The sequence below is a fragment of the Tiliqua scincoides genome, chromosome 4, assembly GCF_035046505.1.
Source record: "Tiliqua scincoides isolate rTilSci1 chromosome 4, rTilSci1.hap2, whole genome shotgun sequence".
Lineage (NCBI taxonomy): Eukaryota > Metazoa > Chordata > Lepidosauria > Squamata > Scincidae > Tiliqua > Tiliqua scincoides.
In genome coordinates, this window is record NC_089824.1 from 61053125 (window position 1) to 61073661 (window position 20537).

Here is a 20537-nt window from a genome sequence, read left to right on the forward strand (position 1 = left end):
TTGCTGTGTGTGTGTGTGTGTGAGCGCGCGCGCGTGTGAGGGGGGGTGAGCCTCTGTGTGTGTGTGTGTGTGTGTGTGTGTGAAGGGCAAGACTCCTATGCGTGTGCGTGTTTTTGTGAGAAGGGCGAGCCTCGTGTGTGTGTGTATGTGTGTGAAGGGCAAGACTCCTATGCGTGTGCGTGTTTGTGAAAGAAGGGCGAGCCTCCTCTGTGTGTGTGTGTGTGTGTGTGTGTGAGAGAGAGAGAGAGAGAAGGGCAAGCCTCCTCCCTGGCTGCGTGTGTACACACACACAAAACACACACAGCGCGTACACGCCCTGGCTCTTTCCCAAGCCTCCTGGAAGCGCGGTGGGCTTCCGCTGGGGTATTTACGGTAAGGTGGACCCGCTGGCCGCGGCGGTGCGCGTCAGGTGATCCGAGGCGAGGAGCCGCCGCCCCCGCTTGTCCTGAGGAGAGGAAGATGCAAGATGGCCCGGCGGCCGCGGGGCTGTGAGGAGGGGCTGCCTGGCGCGCCCTCCGCGGCCCTGACGCACGGGGACCGCGGCGAGCGCTGAGTCCCTTCCTTCCTTCCCGCCAGCCCGGACGCGCGCCCGGCCGTCGCCCCCTGGAGGCGCGCCTCGGACCGAGACATGGGGCTCTGCTACAGCCTGCGCCCGCGGCTCTTCGGCGAGCCCTCCGGCGGCGGCTCCGTCTCCAGCGTCGCCGCCACCGCCACCGCCACCACCTCGGACCCCGAGCCGCCGCCGCCGCCCGGCGCGGAGCCCTCAGCCCGGCCCCCCGCGCCGGGCGCCCAGGCCGGCGGAGGAAGGGGCAGGGGCGCGGGCAAGGGCGGCGGCGGGGAGTCGGAGGGCGCCGGCGGGAAGCCTCGCGCGGGGGAGGCGGACGGGCCGCTGCTGCTCTTGCAGAACGGTGGGGGCAACGGGGCGGCTCCCGCGGAGAAGCAGCAGCCGCAGCCCCCGGGGCCGCCTCAGGCCAAGCCCGCGCCGCTGGCGCTGCAGAAGCCCTGGGAGAAGCAGCGCGTGGAGGAGCGCGAGGCGGAGAAGGAGGCCAGGAAGATCAGCAGGAGCATCGACCGGGCGCTCAAGGAGCAGAAGCGCGAGTACAAGCAGACGCACCGCCTGCTGCTGCTGGGTAGGTCGTGCCGGGAAGGAGCCGCCCCACCCCGCCCGGCGCGCAGGTGGCGCTGGCTGGACGGCCGCCTCTGGGGAGGACGGGGGGAGCGCGTGGCCGCTTGGGACGGGGGTCCCAGAAGGGGTTTCCTGCCACCCTCGGGCACCTCACCCTTGGGCTGCCCGCCTTCATCGCCCTCCTGCATGAATCAGCCTGGGCGCTTGGTTTACTGCTATCCACCCCCCCCCCCCAAAGAGCTCAGGGCGGTGTACACAGCTGCTCCCCCTTTGTCCTCCCAACCACCCTGTGAGGTAGGTGCAACTGAGAGAAAGTGGACCAAGATCACCCTTTCTTGGCTGAGCAGGGATTCGAACCTGAATATGCCAAGTCTAAACCACTACCAGCCCAATCCTATGAATGTCTACTCAGAAGTACGACTCATTAGAGTCAATGGGGCTTACTGCCAGGAAAGTGTGGATAGGATTGGGCTGTCAACCGCCCTGCATTTGCTCCATCCCTTTACTCCCCCCCCACACCTACCTCTTCTGCTCCCTTCTGACATTTAGCTTTTCCTCTAATTCTTCTCCCCCCCCCACTTTTCTGACATTAAAAATCTTCAGATCATATAAATCTTTTGCCTTTCCTTCAGATTGGTCTGTAGAACGGCTACCCATAGTATGGTTTTCCATTTTACAGTATGCTAGAAACAGAGAGCAGAACCCCAATGCACACTGGCAGAGGTACCTGTAGGATAAATGTCAAAATTTTTGTAAAAATAAGTTGCGTAGCGCAAGCAAAAGCATAATTCTTCTGCCTGTTGTAGGGGAAAGTGAAAGCTTTTCAAAGTTGCTAAGCACCTGAACCTGAAAGAAGATGGTTTTTCCTTTTTTCCTAATCTCAGGTGTGGAGACTGAGAGCCCAGTCCTATCCAGTACAGCAGGGGTGCCCAAACCCCGGCCCTGGGGCCACTTGCGGCCCTTGAGGACTCCCAATGCGGCCCTCAGGGAGCCCCCAGTCTCCAGTGAACCTCTGGCCCTCCGGAGATTTGCTGGAGCCTGCACTGGCCCCACACAACTGCTTTCAGTGTGAGGGCAACTGTTTGACCTGTGGGATGAGGTCTCCCTCCAGTGCTTGCTGTTTCATGTCTGTGATGCAGTAGCGGCAGCAAAGGAAAGGCCGGCCTTGCTTTGTGCAAAGCCTTTTATAGGCCTTGAGCTATTGCAAAACCTTCATTCATTCATATAAGTTCCATCTCTGATATATTCATTTATGTAAATTTATTCAAATTTTAAATGTAAATTAATTCTTTTTTTCCCTTGCCCCCGACACAGTGTCAGAGAGATGATGTGGCCCTCCTGCCAAAAACTTTGGACACCCCTGCAGTACAGGAACAGTGGTGCTAAACGCCCACCACTGTAATCAGTGCTGTGTACAAGCAGGCTGGAGGTTACCTTAGAGCAGTGATTTTCAACCTTTTTCATATCATGGCACACTAACAAGGTACTAAAATTGTCAAGGCACACCATCAGTTTTTTTGAACTGACAAGGCACACCATGCTGTTGGTGGGGGGCTTACATCCCCCAATGGCCCTACTAATAAATGACCCTTACTCAAACTCCTGCAGCACACCTGCAGACCATTTATGGCACACCAGTGTGCCACGGCACAGTGGTTGCAAATGGCTGCCTTAGAGGAAGGGAACATTTGTCCCCTTACCCTGAGTAAAGCCCTAGCCTGCTCAGTGCTAAACCGCTGGCACAGACTTGACTATCTCTGCTGGTCGTCCCTGTCCCCCCTGCAGGTCGCTTCCCCATTCCACCTCCCTGTCCTCCCTCCACCCAGGAACATCTCTGCCATGACTCCCCTCTACCCTCCCTACTTCCCCACACACCTCTTCACTGCCAGCATTTGAACTGCCGTGTTGATGGGTCAGTGCAGGCCTCTCCGCAGGCACAAGTTACGCTCAGAGTGGTGCAAACATGCCTTATGGTATGCTTGTGACACCCAGCGCTAGGCACTGAGGTGCCATAGGATCAGTCTGCAAGGCTGAAATCCTATCCATACTTTCCAGGCAGTAGGCCCTATTGAACTCATTGGGACTTACTTCTGAGTAGATATGCGTAGGATTGGGAATCTAACAGAGCCAGTCTGCTAGACTTAATTCACTGAGAATTGTTACCTGGTCTCAAACTGTGGCATCACAGTAGATCTTGGCAAAAATGGGAGAGACAGAAAGGCCAACGGAGGGGCAATTGAATAGTCTAGTATTTTAACATTTATAGAAGTCTAGCTATGTTTCATAATGGTGTACTGTTCTTGATGGCGGTTTTTAATTAGTATGTATTCTCTCTAGAAGCTTCATTAGAACTGCTTTTTTACATAGCGAAAGCTATAGGGATACTTAAGTGATGAATCTGATTTCCCTGAAGAAATAAGCTGGAATGTGTGTGGCTTATTTTTTTTTAAGTAGTAAACTGGTAGTTGCATCTTCCAAAGCAAGATTATAAATCTTTAATTTCTTTTACACTGTTGAAATGTTCGTAATTTCAAAATGGATTATTTATTGTAGGTTACTTTCACCCCTTTATCTTGTTTTACATATATACCAGTGAATTTCCTCATAAACGTTAAGAAGGAAATGGACCAGTTAAAAATATTTTGTTTTGTAAATGTGCCAGCACTGAATGCCAAAATAGTATCTGTTCTAAAAATAAACCATCGCCCTTGGTTTGTAGTGGAAGTTTATAGTGTTCACAATAGTGTGTGTTAGATGGTAATTAAACAAAAAACAAAAAACCTTGCTGTTGGCATAGAACATGATTATGGTTTCAAGGTGTAACTTTGTATAAACCTAGCTAGATACATGTGCTAGCTAAAAATATAAAAATTGAGATTACTTTGTTATGGCGAAAGTTTGGTAAAAGCTATGTGCTGTATTCAGCAGTGAGGATGATGGGTAAGTTCAAACAAGCTCAGAATGAGCAGATTACTTGAGGAATTGCTCTGAGGCAGCCATTTTCAACCACTGTGCCGTAGCACACTAGTATGCTGCAAGTGGTCCACAGGTGTGCTACAGCAATTTGGGGGAAGATAATTTATTAGTAGGGCCAATGGGGTTGTGAGCCCCCCCCCCCACTGGCAGCAGGGTGTGTGTTGTCAATTGCCAAAAACCCGATGGTGTGCCTTGACAATTTTAGTACCTTTTCAGTGTGCCATGAGATGAGAGAGACTGAAAATCGCTGCTCTAAGGTAACCAATGAAATATCCATTCTCTAGTTAATTACTTTTTTAAGGGCCCAATCCTATGCTGTCCGCCTGCCCTGCAGGCCAGCGGTGCTGAAATGACCATTACTGTATCCTGCGGGATAGGAGAAACTAGCCTGAGGTCTCTTCAGGGTTAGAGAACATTGGTTTCCTTATCCCATGCAGCCCCTGTGGGTCTGCTCAGATGGTCTACTCAGATCTGCTCAGAGCAAAATGACTGGTGCAGATTTGAGTGGCCATGTCAGGCTTCCAGGTGTGGGAAGGAGGAATAAGATCCAGTGGCAGCTTCTGCTGTCATCCCTGCCCCCTCCCAGACCTGAACTGCCCCATGGATCACTGCCCCTACTGCCTTCCCCCTGCCCAGAACGCCTTCCCACCAAGCAGTGAGCTACTTACTGCTTGCAGGTGCCCAACGTCCTCCTGCTGTCATGGAGGCCCAGCGTCGACTTACAGCACATTTGTGTCGGCTGCTGCTTGGGCAGTGCGCAAGTGAGCAGCGCTGCCTGGGTGGATGATCGAACTGCCCGTTTAATTAGAAGATAGACACCCCACTTTGCAAACACAGCATGCGCAACCCTGTGCGTGCATTCTCCCTCACTGCGAAAAAACAAAACAATGCACTGAGCTGCAAATGACAGAAGAGAAAATTATCAAATATTGATCATATATCAAAATATGGGAGAGCCCAATTATCATGCTGGCCACCCTTTCAGCAGTGACACCTCAGCATTGCTCAGCAACTGAGAGCCTGAGGGCCAGATAAAAAGCTTCTGCGGGCTACATCCAGCCCCCAGGCCTTATGTTTAACACCCTGCCTTAGTGCATGAACTGTGTTAATGAATTGGTGTTATTGTTGTATTCACTGCCCTTGCTGCCTGACTTCCTCCTCCTCTTGGTGTAGCTATGAATGTGGGCTGAAGAGAAGAGCCATAGAAGAAGAGGATGGGTTGGGGAGAGAAGAAACTTGGGATGCTACTGAAACATTGGGGGAATACCTTGGAATTAGATTGAAGCTGCAATCACACGTTCACTTACCTGGGAGTAAGTATGATTAAATTCATTGGGACTTACTTCTGAGCAGTGGCAGACCTCCCCAACCCCGCGCCCTGGGGCAAAGGCCTGCAATGGCACCCCCACAGGATGCCACCACCCTCCCTCACACAATTCCAGGACATGTCAGGGAAACCTCCTGAAACTTCCCTGACATTTTAAACTGTGTTTCCAGCAAACCGGAAGCACAGTTTCTGACCGCATTTTAGTCAGTCTAAAGGAGCCTTTAGTGAGGCTCCTGCACAGTCCTAGAGGAGCACAAGGCTCTGTGCAGGGGACATTTGCCCCTTTCATTCAATGGCAGGTCCACACTGCTTCTGAGTAGGTATGTACAGGATTGTGCTTCTAGGGGAGTTGAACAGTTGCTAAGTGATCTTCTTTGCAAGACTGCTAAAGAGTCAGATTGCTCATGTTGACTTCCTGGTTTGATGATGTGAAATCTAAGCGAGAAAATGGGCAGCCTGCAGCATAATTCAATGTCTTGTGTGTTTCTTGTCAAAACTTACCTTCAGATTTCTTTTGAACATGAGGCTTCACCTTTTTTATTTAACCGTTTGGGATGTATTTAAATTAAAGGTCTTTTCTTCCTGAGGTATTACAATAATACCTAATTTCCTGGTGGATAATATGTGAAAAACATTTATAATAAAATAATGGGTTTGGGTGCGCTTGATCTTACATGTAGAAATTGATTTTTTCCATTTGATCTAATTAGCTAGTGATCCTAGATTCCTGCCATCACAGTGGATGACTTGGTTCACATAGCTGAAATGTTTGTAGATCTTTTTGCTATCTACATTTTACTAGGATGTACCTACTCTTTGTGGTACATCATTATTGAGATAGTTTTTGGGAAACAGGCTTTCTGACCCCATGCAGCTTTGATTTGTATTGGTCTATTGGAAGTAATAATGTAATAAAATGGTAATGTTTTCATTAGTTAGTGTTCTCATTTATGTGTATTTTTGGTGTGACAGGAATGTCAGAAATCTGGTAAGTTTCACATGTGAATGTTGAGACAGATCTAAGTGGAATGGATATGAACAGAAATGAGAATGTGCAGATCTGTATTTTCAGACTTCCCAAATTAGGCTGAGTGTTTGTGTTCTCATGTGAATATCAACATTCACTAAATTTTGGTCATTCACTGTAGCATATCTTTGCCAGTTTTGCTATTTTTCTAGGCTACCAGATGAAGGCCTCTGTTTTACTCAGAACCTCACATACTAATACCACTATAAGTTAGTTTGCTAAGGATGCAATTTTAACCAACTTTCCAGCACTGACATAACTGTGCCAATGCGGTGTACACTGCATCCTGCAGTGGGGAGGGAGTCAAGGGATCCTCCCCAAGGTAAGGGCATGTTTGTTGTCTTACCTTGGGTTACCTTGGGGCTGCATTGAGGCTGGGTCAGTGCTGGGAAGTTGATTAGGATTGCGTCCTAAGCGTCCAAAAAGGACCTTTTCAGCACTGACAGTACAAGTATACTGCCAGCTCTGGGTGTCGTAAATGTGCCATAAAGTATGTTTACGGTACTTCTCGTGTAGGGACAGCCAGTGCTGGCCCAGCACCAGTCGGCACTGAGCCCAGTGCTGGACGGATGCCGCCCAGAGCAAGGGATGAGCTCTGCGCCTCGGTAAGGTTTGTTGGGGTGGGGGTGGGGGAGACATGAGAGGGTGGGTAGAGGGCAAAGCGGGGGGAAAAACTGGGGTGGGAGAGGGTAGGACCAGTGGAACCCTGCTCCACTGGATCAAATGTTTTGTATTGGGCTTAAAAGTTCGACATGGAGCTCCTCCAGTCTGCACCAGCAAAATAACTGGCACAGACTGGAGGAGATACATTGCAGGCCTTGCATCCTTACCTGAGGGAAGGGTACAAATGTCTCTTTCCCCCAAGGAGACTCCAGCAGCTGCCACAGCACCTATAGGATGTAGCTGTAGCCATTTCTGCTCCTCTGGGTGCTGGGCAGTTTAGGATTGGGATGTCAGGCTGCAGTCCTATCCTACACACATTTTCCCAGAAGTAAGCCGTATTGAATACATTGGAACTTATTTCTGAGTAGATATGTCACCATTGCACTATATGTGGCTTCACTTATTATAGCTTGTCATTATCTGGAATTCAGCATGTTATGAGAAAACAGAACTTTTTTTCAGTGAAGAATTCTGAACATTTCAGAAAGTAGAAAGAAATGTGATGGTAACTTTTTAACAATGTGAGTTTGAGATAATAAACTATCAAAGGATAAGATTGGGTAAGAAGAGCATGAAGTATTTTCGTACTTACTATTATTTCCTCACTCTAGTAATGACTGTTTCACTTGCCCTTTGATCCTGTATATAGATGGCAAGCCATTAACTGTTTGAATGATATTGCCTTCCTTCATCAGTTGCCTTTGTAATCCCTTCTGCTAGAGCTGGATCTTGTAAAATTTTAATTAACCTTTTCCATGAAGGGAACTGCCTTCTAAAGCAAATATACAGTTTCCTTACAGAGGAACACAACAGTATATTTCATGGATAAAAACACATTGTAAGCATAATCTTCTGAAATGTGTGGTTTTTGTCCAGCAATTTAATGATAAAATATTAATTAAAGACAGCCCATTTATTTAAATGGCATATAATGCGCTATTGTTTTACACACAATCATGTATAGATTTAAAACCTTGGATTTTTTTTAAAAAAGTAAATCATGATAAAAGTATCAACATATTTAGATAATATCAGAGAATATCTTAATAAGAATAAGGCTGGGTTTACACTTTAATGAAAATAGTTGTTGCTGACCATAATTAATTACCCAAATCATGGTTTCAACTTCAACTTGTACAGCAGAGAAACCATTGTTCACTGCTGCTTGCCTGCTATTGCTTCTCATCTGTTCACAATTCTGCTTTACAAGGTCATAAGTTCACTCCCATTGCCATGGTTCAGAACTTCTTGAGATGGAGTAAGAGCCCTAGCTATAGTTTATGAATGATGTGAATTCAGACATAAGGTCAAATTGCATACTGATCTGGAAACCAACTTCTCACCAGGACTCTGACCCATGTTTGTTGACCTCAGTCAAAACCTGGTTTATGGGCAGGCTCGGGTTCAGACATAATGCAAAACCATGGTTTATTTAAACCAGTTTGTCAAACATAAGGCCCGGGGGCCAGACTTGGCCTGCGGCAGCTTTTTATCGGGCCCTCAGACTCTCAGCTACTGAGCAGTACTGAGGTGTTAATGCTGAAAGGGTAGACCACATGAATTGGGCTCTCCCATATCTTGAAATATGATCAAGATTTGCATATTTTCTCCTCTGTCATTTACAGCTTTTGAGTTCCTGAATGAGAAAAGGTGCTTATTTTTGGTTATGACATGTTTAATGACATCACCTCCTGCCTAATGACATCACTTCCAGCCCACAGCAGATACATTGAATGCTATTCGGCCCTCAGTATGAAATGAGTTTGACACCCCTGATCTAAACAAACCGTGGTTTTGTAGTATGTTTGTCTAGCCCAGGGGTGCCCAAACCCCGGCCCGGGGGCCACTTGCGGCCCTCAAGGCCTCTCTATGTGGCCCTCAGGGAGCCCCCAGTCTTCAATGAGCCTCTGGCCCTTTGGAGATTTGTTGGAGCCCACACTGGCCCGATGCAACTGCTCTCAGCGTGAGGGCAACTGTTTGGCCTCTCGAGTGAGCTGTGGGATGAGGGCTCCCTCCACTGCTTGCTGTTTCATGTCTGTGATGCAGTAGCAGCAGGAAAGGAAAGGCCAGCCTTACTTTGTGCAAGGCCTTTTATAGGCCTTGAACTACTGCAAGACCTTCATTCATTCATATAAGTTCATCTTTAATATATTCATTTATGTACATTTATTCAAATTTGAAATGTAAATTAATTCGGCCCCCGACATGGTATCAGAGAGATGATGTGGCCCTCCTGCTAAAAACTTTGGACACCCCTGGTCTAGCCTAACGTTGTTTCTGAGCAACATATTGAAATGCCTTTGTGTTAGGCGCTCTTTTTCAATTAACAACAGTTTTATAGCCTATAATGGACTATTCTGATTTCTAACAAAAAACTTGAAAAATTGCCTATAGTCATCAAATTTTTCATCTTGCTAGGATCTAATGTGTGTTTTCTTTTTACGTTTTCACATCAACATTTCCACATCCAGTGCAGGAGAGTCTTTTGATGAGCTGCAAAACACATTGCACAAAATCACATTTCTTTGTTTTTTGTCCAAGGCCTGGCCAACAACTATAACTTAGAGCAAGGGTCTCCAAACCCCGGCCCGGGGGCCAGATGAGGTACGGAGTGAGCCTCTATCCTGCCTGCGGCCAGCCTCTTGTCCCCTGAAAGCCTCTGGCCCACTCAACTGAACATGACAAGAGCTGTGCTCTGATTTCATCTGGAGGGTGTTCTGAGGGCTGGAGAGGCTGAGTGAATGAGCCCACTAATTCATTTATTCATTCATCTAAGTTCCATCTCTAATTTATTTATTTAAATTATATCTTCAAATTTTTTTGCGGCCCTCAGCACTGCATCAAATATTTCATGTGTCTCACTGGCCAAAAAGTTTGGAGACCCCTTGGCTTAGAGAATACTGTGCAAACACAGTACTGATGTTTAAGGCTACAGAAAAGCCTTCATTCCCTGGGTTAGTGAATAGGGTGTTGCTCAGGAACATTCTTGAAGCTTGGAAGCATGGGAAATGTTCCATCCTTGAGTTTGCACAACCAATCTTGGTGGACGTCTCTATCTCAGATTGGGTAAAGTTTAGGCAGATTCTTCTTTATAGTCTTTATGAGCTGTTTGCTATGCTTATGTGACTATAGTTTGAACTGGGGGTCACTATGGTGAGATTCTTACCAGTCACATGGGTTAGGAGGAGGGCTTATAGAGAAAACAGCTAGCTCAGAGAGATGCCTCAAGCCTGAGAAGTCAAACTTAGAGATGACACAGTTCCATTGCTCCTAAGATTAATGAGTTTTACTGAATTACCTCACTGTGTTTACCTCACATATCCCTGAATTTTTCCTCACTGTGTCCAGTTCCCTGAAGCATCACCCTTTTGGGGGCTCTTACACATTTGTATAAAGGTTGTGATAAGTAAGTGGGGTTTTGAGGAAAAATGTTTGAGAGAATGGTGGTAAAGTCACTGAAAAGTAGAGGTACTCTGAAACAATGAAAGTGAAAACAGACTTTATTTCAGCACTGACCCAATCTCTAAGTCGGTGTCCTTTTCATCTTCTTCTAACATAACAACTTTTTTTAACAATTAAGAACAAATTTTTCAGACCAGTTTCATCAAATGATGGACACTCTCCAACATGTTATTCCCACTTTTCTTATTTAGTTCACAGCAGCATATTCAGGTGTTTATGTATCCCAGCCTCTCATACTGCCTTCTTCTACTAAGAGATGCTTAGTAGATATAATCAAGAGTTCTCAAAGTATTTCATGGTTTCAAAGAGAGGTTGTGGTCTTATTCCAGACCTATCAGTAGGATTTCAGTGTTTTCACCCAGATCAAGAAATTCCATATAATATCGATACCAAACATTCTGATGTTTTCCTATGAAGATGTCTAGTTTGCAGCCATAGACTTAAATACCTTTTCCTACATCACACTTTTACAAAATTAAAAGTTCAGGATGACCCTCATTATCTGTGAGTTTTCCATTCCTGGAACCCTCATGGATATTGAATTTTGTGTGAAACCAAATCACGCAAATTTTGGGTACCACCAAGCTCCAAACGCATTGTGTCCAGAGCTGTTCAGAGGTTGCATGCAGAATGGCTTTTGCAGGTCCTAGAAGGGCACTTCTGGTTTCTGGGCAAAGCCTTTCGGTTTTGCATGCAGCCTCCATGGGCCTCAGAAAGGCCCCTGAAAGCGTTGGAAGGCGACTTCCGGTTTCTCCTTCTGATACTTTTAGGGGCCTTCTGCTGCCTCCTGGAGGGCCTTTCCAAGGGCCGTGAAGGCCTCCAGAGGTCCTAAAAGGGCACTTCTGGATATTGCCTGAAATTACATAGATAAACAGGCTCCACCTGTATTTACACTTTGCAGTCAGTACCAAACATATGCTTATGGAGTCTATGTGAAGTACAGGGGCATCCCTGTATCCATTGATCCTATATCTGGATTCAGTTATCCACTGATCAGGTCTGCGCCCCCCTCCCCCGCAGACATCTCCTCTAGAGCAGTGGTTCTCACCCTTTTCAGCCTTGGACCCACTTTTGAGAATGACAATCTGTCTGGGACCCACCGGAAGTGATGTCATCAACCTGGAAGTGATGTCATGGCAGGAAGTGATATCATCAAGCAGGAAGTGACATCACTGTGATATCAGAGCTGGAAGTGATTTCATCAGACAGGAAGTGACATCACTGTTCTTACCTAGGAACTCAAACTGTAAATGACAAGAGAAAATATTCCAGCTCAGAAGCTTCTTCCAATTTTTCCTCCCTCCCCACTACCATTGTACCATACCAGAAGCCAGCCCTTCTTACTGCCCATTGTGTTAAGTTGGGAACATCATTTAATGTAGCTTTGTAATGTTCTCCAAAAGGAAAGGTTCTTAAATCTTATTACTCACTCCCTGGAACTAGCCTGGGTGATGGTGCTTTGGAGACAAGGATGCCAGCAGGTGAAACAGTGTTTGGGCGGGCATAGGGCAATGTGGAAGTCAGGGCTTCTGAGTTCGCAAAATTAATGACATGATTCTGTGCTCTGAAAAGGTCTGGTGTTTAAAAGCAGTTATCCATTTCTACTGAATCTCTTAATGCTTCCAGGATTAAATATGAAAGTTTTAACAACTGCATCTGTAAAACCACCACCAAGAAGTAGGAAGTTTTAAGCATATTCCAGAACTGTCAGCTGGCAACAATAAAGCAAAATTGGTGAAACACCATGACAGAGCTGTCATTCTCTGAAGATTGAACCAGAGGTACAAGCAAGGAGTGAGCCTTGAGGGCTTTGAAATCACTCAGCTGCCAGGACAGCCACCACCATTCCCATCATCAGTAATGCACCCCCATTTCACAAACTACCATGAAGATTCCAAATGCTTCTCTACCACATACACTGACTTCACTTTCAGTTAATTTCAGTTACAAACCTAAAGATAACCAAAATCATGGAATGACCTAAAAGGTCATCTGGTCCAAACTCCTGTCTGTAACTTCTCAGACATATATTCAGTGCAGAAGAGATTACCAAGGCACTTGGAGAGACGTATCATATATGTTTGACTACTTTTAATGGTGTGCATCAGAGAAGTGTGGGGCAGGGCCATGGAGCATCCCCTTCACAGCTGGAAAGATAGGGATGCCCTACTGTTCTCCTCCCAGCTGCTAAAAGGAGCCAAACAGTGGGGTAGCTATATTGGGAGCACTCACTTGTCCTGGCCTCTCCACACTCCCTCTTGCCTGGCTGAGCGCGTGGCAGCAGAGTGTGGGCACTGAAGCCTCCGCCGCCGCCACCCATGGTCCCCACTCCAGGGTGCTTTTCCACTCCCCCTCTTGCCTGTCTGAGCATGTGGCAGCAGAGTGTGGGCGCTGAAGCCTCCTCCGCCACCACCCATTGTCCCCTCTTGCCTGCCTAGGGTTAAAGGGAGCCAAACAGAGGGGTCCTGCATGCCCCCAAGAATGAGGGAGCACTCATCTGAAAATCTCCAAGCACACACTCCTCTCCTCTTCCCTCCTTTCAATGGGGCTGGGCAGCAGTACACTCACAGAGGGAAAGTGACACACTGCCTGCCCTGTGCATGTGCAAGCCGCTCTTTGTGTTTGTTTACTCTGTGCCTGGAAGCCTAAAATAGCTCCCCAAGGGTCTGTTTGCCCTTTCTCAAAATGGCTCTGCCTGGGTCTACTTGCCCTGTCTCAAAATGGCTCTACCTGGGTCTACTTGCCCTGTCTCAAAATGGCTCCGCCTGGGTCTACTTGCCCTGTGTCAGAATGGCTCTGCCTGGGTCACTTTGCCCTGTCTCAAAATGGCGCTGCCCAGGTCTGCCCTTTTTCAAAATGGCACTGCCGACTTCATTTTGCCCTTTTTCAAGATGGCGGCTGCCATCTTATCACGACCCACCAGAAATTCAATCACGACCCACCAAGTGGGTTGCGACCCACAGTTTGAGAACCTCTGCTCTAGAGGGTCCTCTTACCCCAGCTGAGGACACTGGAATCTCTCTGTCCACAACCTCTGCTGGACTCAGACTGTCCGCAGCCTCTGCCAGGCTCAAACTATGCTTGCAGGTAAAAACTGGAAGAGACTTGCATTATAAGGAATTCTTAATTGGTTTGAAAGGTTTGAAAAGAGCCTTACAGTATATAGTTTTAGACTGACGAGTTCAACACATCACAGTTTCTGCTAATAATCTAGCTGGAGTTTTCAACAATTTGGCAGATGCCTTCAGCAGAATAGTTACTCACAAATGGAACCTTGACATTAGTCTTTTGGTCTACAATTCATCATTGGGACTGTCCTGAGGTGGACCTCTGTTGCGAGCCACGCACAAAGTACCAGAAATTCTATAGCTATGACAGACACAATCTCTGCTCCATAGGGGATGTGTGTCTATTCCCATGGAACGCCTTGTTTTATTTACTGCACCTTCCCCATGATTGCCAAGTTCATCAACAAGATACACGTCTTCAATACCAACTGCATCCTGATACTGGAGTGATGGCTCAGGCAAATCTGGTGCATCTCCTTAAGATGGCAAGAGGCAACTACTTCCATTTCCCACCTGATCTTTATCTCAGATTTGTGGATTGTAACTGGTTAGAATAAACCATAGTTTTCTGAGTTTAGACAGAGTAGGAAACTGCAGTTGGTTCTAATCTAAAGAAAAAGTGGACACCTCCACAGGGAGGAGATGGTTCAGGCCCTGGAGGAATATGGACAGCGACTGCAACTACCACAACAACCTATTCCTTCTCCCTGATCTGAAAGCCTGACACCAGGTGGCTAGGTTTTGCGCCAGAGATATCATTGGTGTGGATCTGAGTAACTCCATAAAGGCTGCTAGGGATTTATTTATCTCCCTAAAGACTGCTAGGGCTTTGTTTATCTCCCATGAGGAGACTTTCAACAGCCTCTGTTCTCAAGTTAGAGGTAGTAGAGGCTGCACCGGTCCCACTGGATCACAATGCGGGACTTTGGTTAGGATTAGGCTGCCCATTCTCCTCATATTAATCATCTTGCACAGCACATTCCTGTGCATATCTACTCAGAAGTAAGCCCATTATATTTAGTGGGACTTGCTTCTGAGTAGATAATTCATAGAACTGTGTGGTAAGTGTTCTATTTCTGCTTTGACCACTTGTAATGCCTTTTCTCACAATTTTACTCCTTAATGTTCTTATACTTTTGCTACCATTTTCTTTCATTCATCATATTCTTTAATATGTAGAAAAAAATCTGAGTATTTGCATCCATTGCTATGAAGTATTTTAATATTCACCTGTTTTTCTCATGATTTTTTTGTTCAAGAAAATAAATTAATTGAGTTAGGTTTGTCATTTGTACTATTAGTTTGATCCTGATGGTGGCAGCAAATGTTAAGTGAAGCAAAAATCACAATTGTATCTCTTCACTTCCATTTGGATAAATGTTGATACTTTTAAATTTCTGCTCTGCTCTCTAATAAAAGGCAGTGTGGAAGTAGTCTTCCAAGCTCAATGATAACAGCTGTTACTTGGACTTAGAAAGTTTGATTATTGAAGATGGGCATGGTAAGAACTTCTTTTGATGACCTAAGCTACATCTGTGACAAAGGTAAAAAATAACTTGTTGAGATTATCCAACAGTGAGTTACTAGAAGTGAAGGCATGTAATAGGTTAGGTCAGAGGAAAATAGCTGTAGCAAAAATGGAACTATAGATGCTGTGGCACTCTCTTAGGGCCCAATCCTATCTAATTTTCCAGTGTCAGTGCAGCTGTGCCTATGGGGTATGCACTGCATCCTTGGTGGGGAGGCGTTTGCAGAGGCCTCTTCAAGGTATGGGAACATTACCTTGGGGCTCCCTTACCACTGCGGTTGCACCAGTGTTGGAAAGTTGGATAGGATTGGGCCCTAAGGCATCTAAGTTCTTTAAAAGAGGTGTGCTCTTCTTTCTGTCATTGGGTTCACTGGGAAGCTCATTGCATTTCATTTTTACTGTGAGAAGAAGAAAGGTTGGCAACTTATTATTCCACTATAGGAATAAAAGGAAAGCAGCATGATCCTTAGGGAAGACGTATAGCTGGTGAACGTATTTGCTTGCAGACTTTTCACTCAAACAGAAAAATGATTTGAGGGAATCAAAGGGAAGGCTGGAGCAAAAGTTCTGCTTATCCTGCTTATCTGCTTATCCTGAGGAGTTGGGAGCTGTAAGACATAGGGCACAATCCTAACCCCTTATGTCAGCGCTTTCTAGCATTGACATAAGGGCAATGCAACTCTAAGGTAAGGGAACAAACATTCCCTTACTTTGAGAAGGCCTCCGTGAGTACCACCCAACTGCAGAATGCAGCACATGTCCCATTGGCACCGCTATGCCAGTGCTGGAAAGCACTAACAAAAGGGGTTAGAATTGCACCCATAAGCACTTTACTGAAGAGCCTCTTAAAATGTTCAGGGAAGAAGCCTATGCCACAAGTACTTCTAACATATGGGCCTTAGGGCGCAATCCTAACTCACTTTCCAGCACTGACATAAGGGTAATGTAGCTTCTAACTAAAGAAACAAACATTCCCTTACTTTGAGGAGGCTTCTGTGAGTGCCCCCCAACTGCAGGATGCAGCACATGACCCATTGGCAAAGCTATGCCAGTGCTTGAAAGTGGGTTAGGATTTGGGCCTTAGAATCTGAGAGTCCCCATCCATCTAACTTTCCTTCAATGTATGTGTCTCTGAAGAGGAACTGTGAGAAAAATTAGAGAGATGCCTTCACAATATCCATGGAACAATAACCTCTAAAGCAGGGGTAAAAAAACTCATTCCATACAGCAGACTGAATAGCATTCATGGTGCCTGCTGAGGACTGGAAGTGGTGTCATTAAGCAGGTGATGACCAGAAGCATGCACTTGTTCTGCCTTAGGAATTCATTAGCTGCAAATGACAGAAGAGAAAATATGCAAATTGATAATATTTTCAAGATATGGGAGATTCCAGTTATCTCTCGGGCCACCCTTTCAGCAGCGCCACTTCTCCTGAGGCGCTGCTTTGCAGCTCAGCAGCTGAGAGGTACTCTGCAAAGTGATGCATCAGCAGAAGTGTCACTGCTGAAAGGGCAGCCAGCGTGATAATTGGGCTCTCTTTTCCCTTTCTCACTCCTTCACAAATGCCCCTTCCTCTATACTGTTCCTTGCCTTCTCCGATCTTCTGTCTCTTCCAGCATCTCGGCAGAAGCGGCACTGTGGAAAGAGTGGTGTTGGGAGATCCCAATTATATGGGCTGACCTTTTGGCAGTGATGCCTCAACAGAAAGGGTGCCACTTGAAGGTCAGCCCGAGTGATAATTCCAGTCTTCTGGGGCTGCTCTTTAAGCAGCACCACTTCTGCTGAGCTATCACTTTGCAGCTGAGCAACTGAGAGCAGCTGGTGGTGGCGGTGGGAGAGCCCAGTTTTCATATGGGCCAGATAAAGAACTTCCACGAGCTGTGTGTTTGACATCCCTGCTCTAAAGAGTAATGGAGAGAACTGTTAAGGTTTGGTCTTTGATCTCCTCTGTCAGTCCTTGGAGTATGAATGTACAAGTATGTACATTCAAGTATGTACATTCAAGTATGGAGTACAAGAGGGTAGAAGATGGAGGAGGAGCAGTACCAACCCCCACACTTTTTGTGTTGTAGCATGACTGGCACTCCTTCCTCCGTGACAAGAAGTGGGACTCCAAATTAAGAGTTCCCATTTCTCTGTTGCTCAGGAAAGTCACATGTTGGTTTATCATGGAAACCTGGGTTTGTCCTGCTCAGTGGGAAGCTGGGAGTGGGTGGGATTCAATCATGCACATATAGGGGTATGTCCAAAGATATTGAAATCTAGGAAATTAAAGATTCTGAAGCAACAAATGAGAACCTGGAGATGTGCAGCTGAGCTAACTTTGACAAGATCACTCGTGGTCCACTTTAAAAACTGTCAGATGCAAAGTTTTTCCCAATAAAAGAACCCAGAAGTCCTTCGAACCCCTCGACTATGGGTCTAACTACCCACTGGGTTCTGTACACAGAGGTAAATGACATATACCTTGGGGAGAGAAACAGCAGTAAGACAACTTTGATCTTTCCCATTCCCCTCCTGCTCACTTGTTGCAGCAAGAGCAGAAATATTCAAGTGCTGAGGTTATTATGGTATACAGCAGTGGTTTCCAGTGGTTACTGGATTCACAGTGCTCCTGCATCCTTTCAAGATTAACTGGGCACTGCCATCTTGGATCTCATGAAATTTTGTGAGATCCAAGATAGTGGTGCCAAAATCTAATGAGATTTGGCCACTGCCATCTTGGATCTTGTGAGATCCTAGGAAGAATCTTGGAATTGAGAGAACTTTTCTTGAGTAAGGTCAACTTTTTAATTACTTCCTCTGATTCTGGGAATTGAGGATGAAAGAAATTCTGCTTGCAGAAGGTCATCCTCCTGAGAACTTCACTTTGTTGTGTACAGGCATTCCCCAGTACCCACAGGGGTTCAATTCTGGAATCCCCCCCCCCCCGCTGAATCTGTGGATACCAAGAACACTCTTTTAAAAGGTAGGGAAAGTGTAGAAAAAGCCAAAAATAGCTTTCCCTACTGTAGTGCAGCGAAACCACTGCGTTTTCAGGGCTGCAGGCTGTCTTCCAAGGTGCCTGCAGCCTTTTTCAGCTTGCACGGAAGCCTCTTCTTTCAATAAATATCACCCCAGACTCTGGGGCCCAGAATACATTGCGATAAATTTTCTTCTTGGTTGCAATACATTCTGGGGCAACACTGAGTGAAGAGAGGAACCTTGGTGTGACCAGGAAGATGCTGCAGGCCCCTTGGAAGACTGCCTGCAGCCCTGAAAATGTGATTTCACTGTGCTATGGCAGGGTAAGCTATTTTTGGCTTTGTTCTACACTTTCCCTACCTTTCTAAAGGGCATCCTCGGTATCCTCCAGATCCGCAGATAATTTGAAACAACAGATACTGAATCCATGGACAACAGGGTCCTCTTGTATTTTAATGTAACATTTACATGACTGTACTAATTCTACCTTGAAGATGGTAATATTTAAGGTACATTTACAAATGAAACCAGAAGCTTTTTTGTTGGGAATATTGGATGATACGATTCAGAAAGACTATTAAATTGTGTTTTTATATATGACAACTGCTGCAAGAATATTGTATGCCAAATATTGGAAAATTCCAGGAGGCTACAGGGAGTTGGGGAGAGGGCAGGGAGGCCTGGGGGAGAGAGGGAGGCGGGACCGGTGGAGTGACGCTCCACTGGATCCAAAGCCTCCGCATCAGGTTCACCGCCCGACATGGAGGCACTTGATTCACCACTGTCCTTTTGGTTGACAGTGAATCAGGTAGTCCAATTGCGGGGCTACTTCGTTTACCAGGGGGAAGGGGAAAAAAGTCCCCTTCTCCCAAGGAGCCGCTGGCGGCTGCCCAAAGCGCGCAGGATGCAGTGGCAGCCATTTTCTGTGCCGCTGCAGCCCTGGGCAGCTCAGGATTCGGCTGTCAGTGGCCTCAGACTCAAGTCAGTGCTGGAGTCATTGACACGCCTGTTTCCAGTGTACATGGGTCAGCAAAAAACATGCTTTTTTGAGACTTTGACTCAAGTCACCTGACTCAAGTTTCCATCCTTGGCAAAATGTGATGTTGAACCTTCAAATATCTAATGCAGTGTTTCTCAAAGTCGTGGGTTGTGACCCACAAGCTAGTGTAAAACTCCCCTGGTCCCTTTAAGGGGGAGGACAGCAACATGATTCCCAGGATCGCATTGCTAATGGGAGTGAAAGGGGAGTGTTTTTACTTACTATTGGCTGCTGCAGAAACTCCATGAAAAGTTGGAGCTATGTCCACATTGGTATCCTAAAGTCATTGTAATGTAGTACCTTTATTAGGTTTGATTTATTTGTTATTATGTGACTATGAAAAAATAGTCAGCAAGCTTGCTGACAACTTAGTGATAAATTAGTTGCTCCTAATTAAGTGATTAATCTACTTTAGCTTTTGGAGTTTTGTCTAATGGACCAACATCATTTTTGGTCCACCTACCATTTTGTGGGCAGGAGGTCTGGTCTAGAGGGTAGAGCGTCCGTTTGCCTGAAAATTACAGCTGAAGGTCGCCAGTTCGAGGCCACCGGCACCGTGAACGGCGAGACCTTGAAGTAGCTGACAAGCCGAGCCAAGTTTTTCCATTTGCTCTTTGGCCGCCTTTCAAGTGAGATATGAAGGATTGTCAGCTTGTGTGGGAGGAAACTGGAGGCCAGAATGTGATACCAGATCATAAAAGGATCCATCTGAAATGTTGTAGTTCTTGAAAGACAGAACCTTCTTCAATTGTAAAAATCCCTGTAGGGATTTAGTATAGCCTGCCTGTGTAGACCGCCTTGAAATAAAGTCTGAGGAGAAATCTGAAGACCATGAAAGGCGGTATATAAATACCTGTATTATTTATTTATTTATTTATTTATTTATTGGCAACCTTGTACCTGTGAACAGAAGTGCTGAGACATACTTTCCAGGCAAGTGCATAGGTCTGCAGCCTTACTTTTTATAAAAGGGATCTTACAGCCCAGCCTGATGCAGCGGTGGCTTTGCCTGATGTATCCAGCAGCACGGCAAGGATGCTACTTTTGTCCCTTTCTCCTAGGGAAAATCCCAAGCCACATAATGGTGATTCTTAAGTCTGCACTGGCTATTTTGCTGGTATAGACTTGAGAGGCTCCATGTCAGCTTCCAGCCCAACACAGAGTTCAGGGTCCAGCGGAGCAGAGGTCTGCCAGTCCTTCACCCTCCCGTCCCCGTTCCTCCCCTCGCACCGCCCTTCCCCCCACCCCATTCTGCCACTCCCCACCTCTGCCCGCCCCCAAACTACTTACCGCCAGCCAATGCTGCTGGAGTGCCAGTCAGCCCTCCTTGTGGAGCTGAGATTCAGCTCTGTCTGG

At 46.4% G+C, this 20537-nt stretch overlaps 1 protein-coding gene across 2 annotated transcripts in view; it reads left to right on the forward strand.

The window, feature by feature from the left end:
- Positions 1-458: 458 nt before the first annotated feature.
- The window catches only part of GNAL (G protein subunit alpha L), a 166181-nt gene continuing 146102 nt past the window's right edge, over positions 459-20537 (forward strand). Inside the window, exon 1 of one of the 2 annotated variants that reach the window (XM_066626568.1) lies at positions 459-1130. In XM_066626568.1, coding sequence (XP_066482665.1) covers positions 629-1130 — 502 coding nt within the window. In that variant the 5' untranslated portion in view covers positions 459-628. Of the gene's footprint in view, positions 1131-1352; positions 1421-20537 lie in introns of those variants that run through there. The other variant, XM_066626571.1, reaches the window with a different exon arrangement.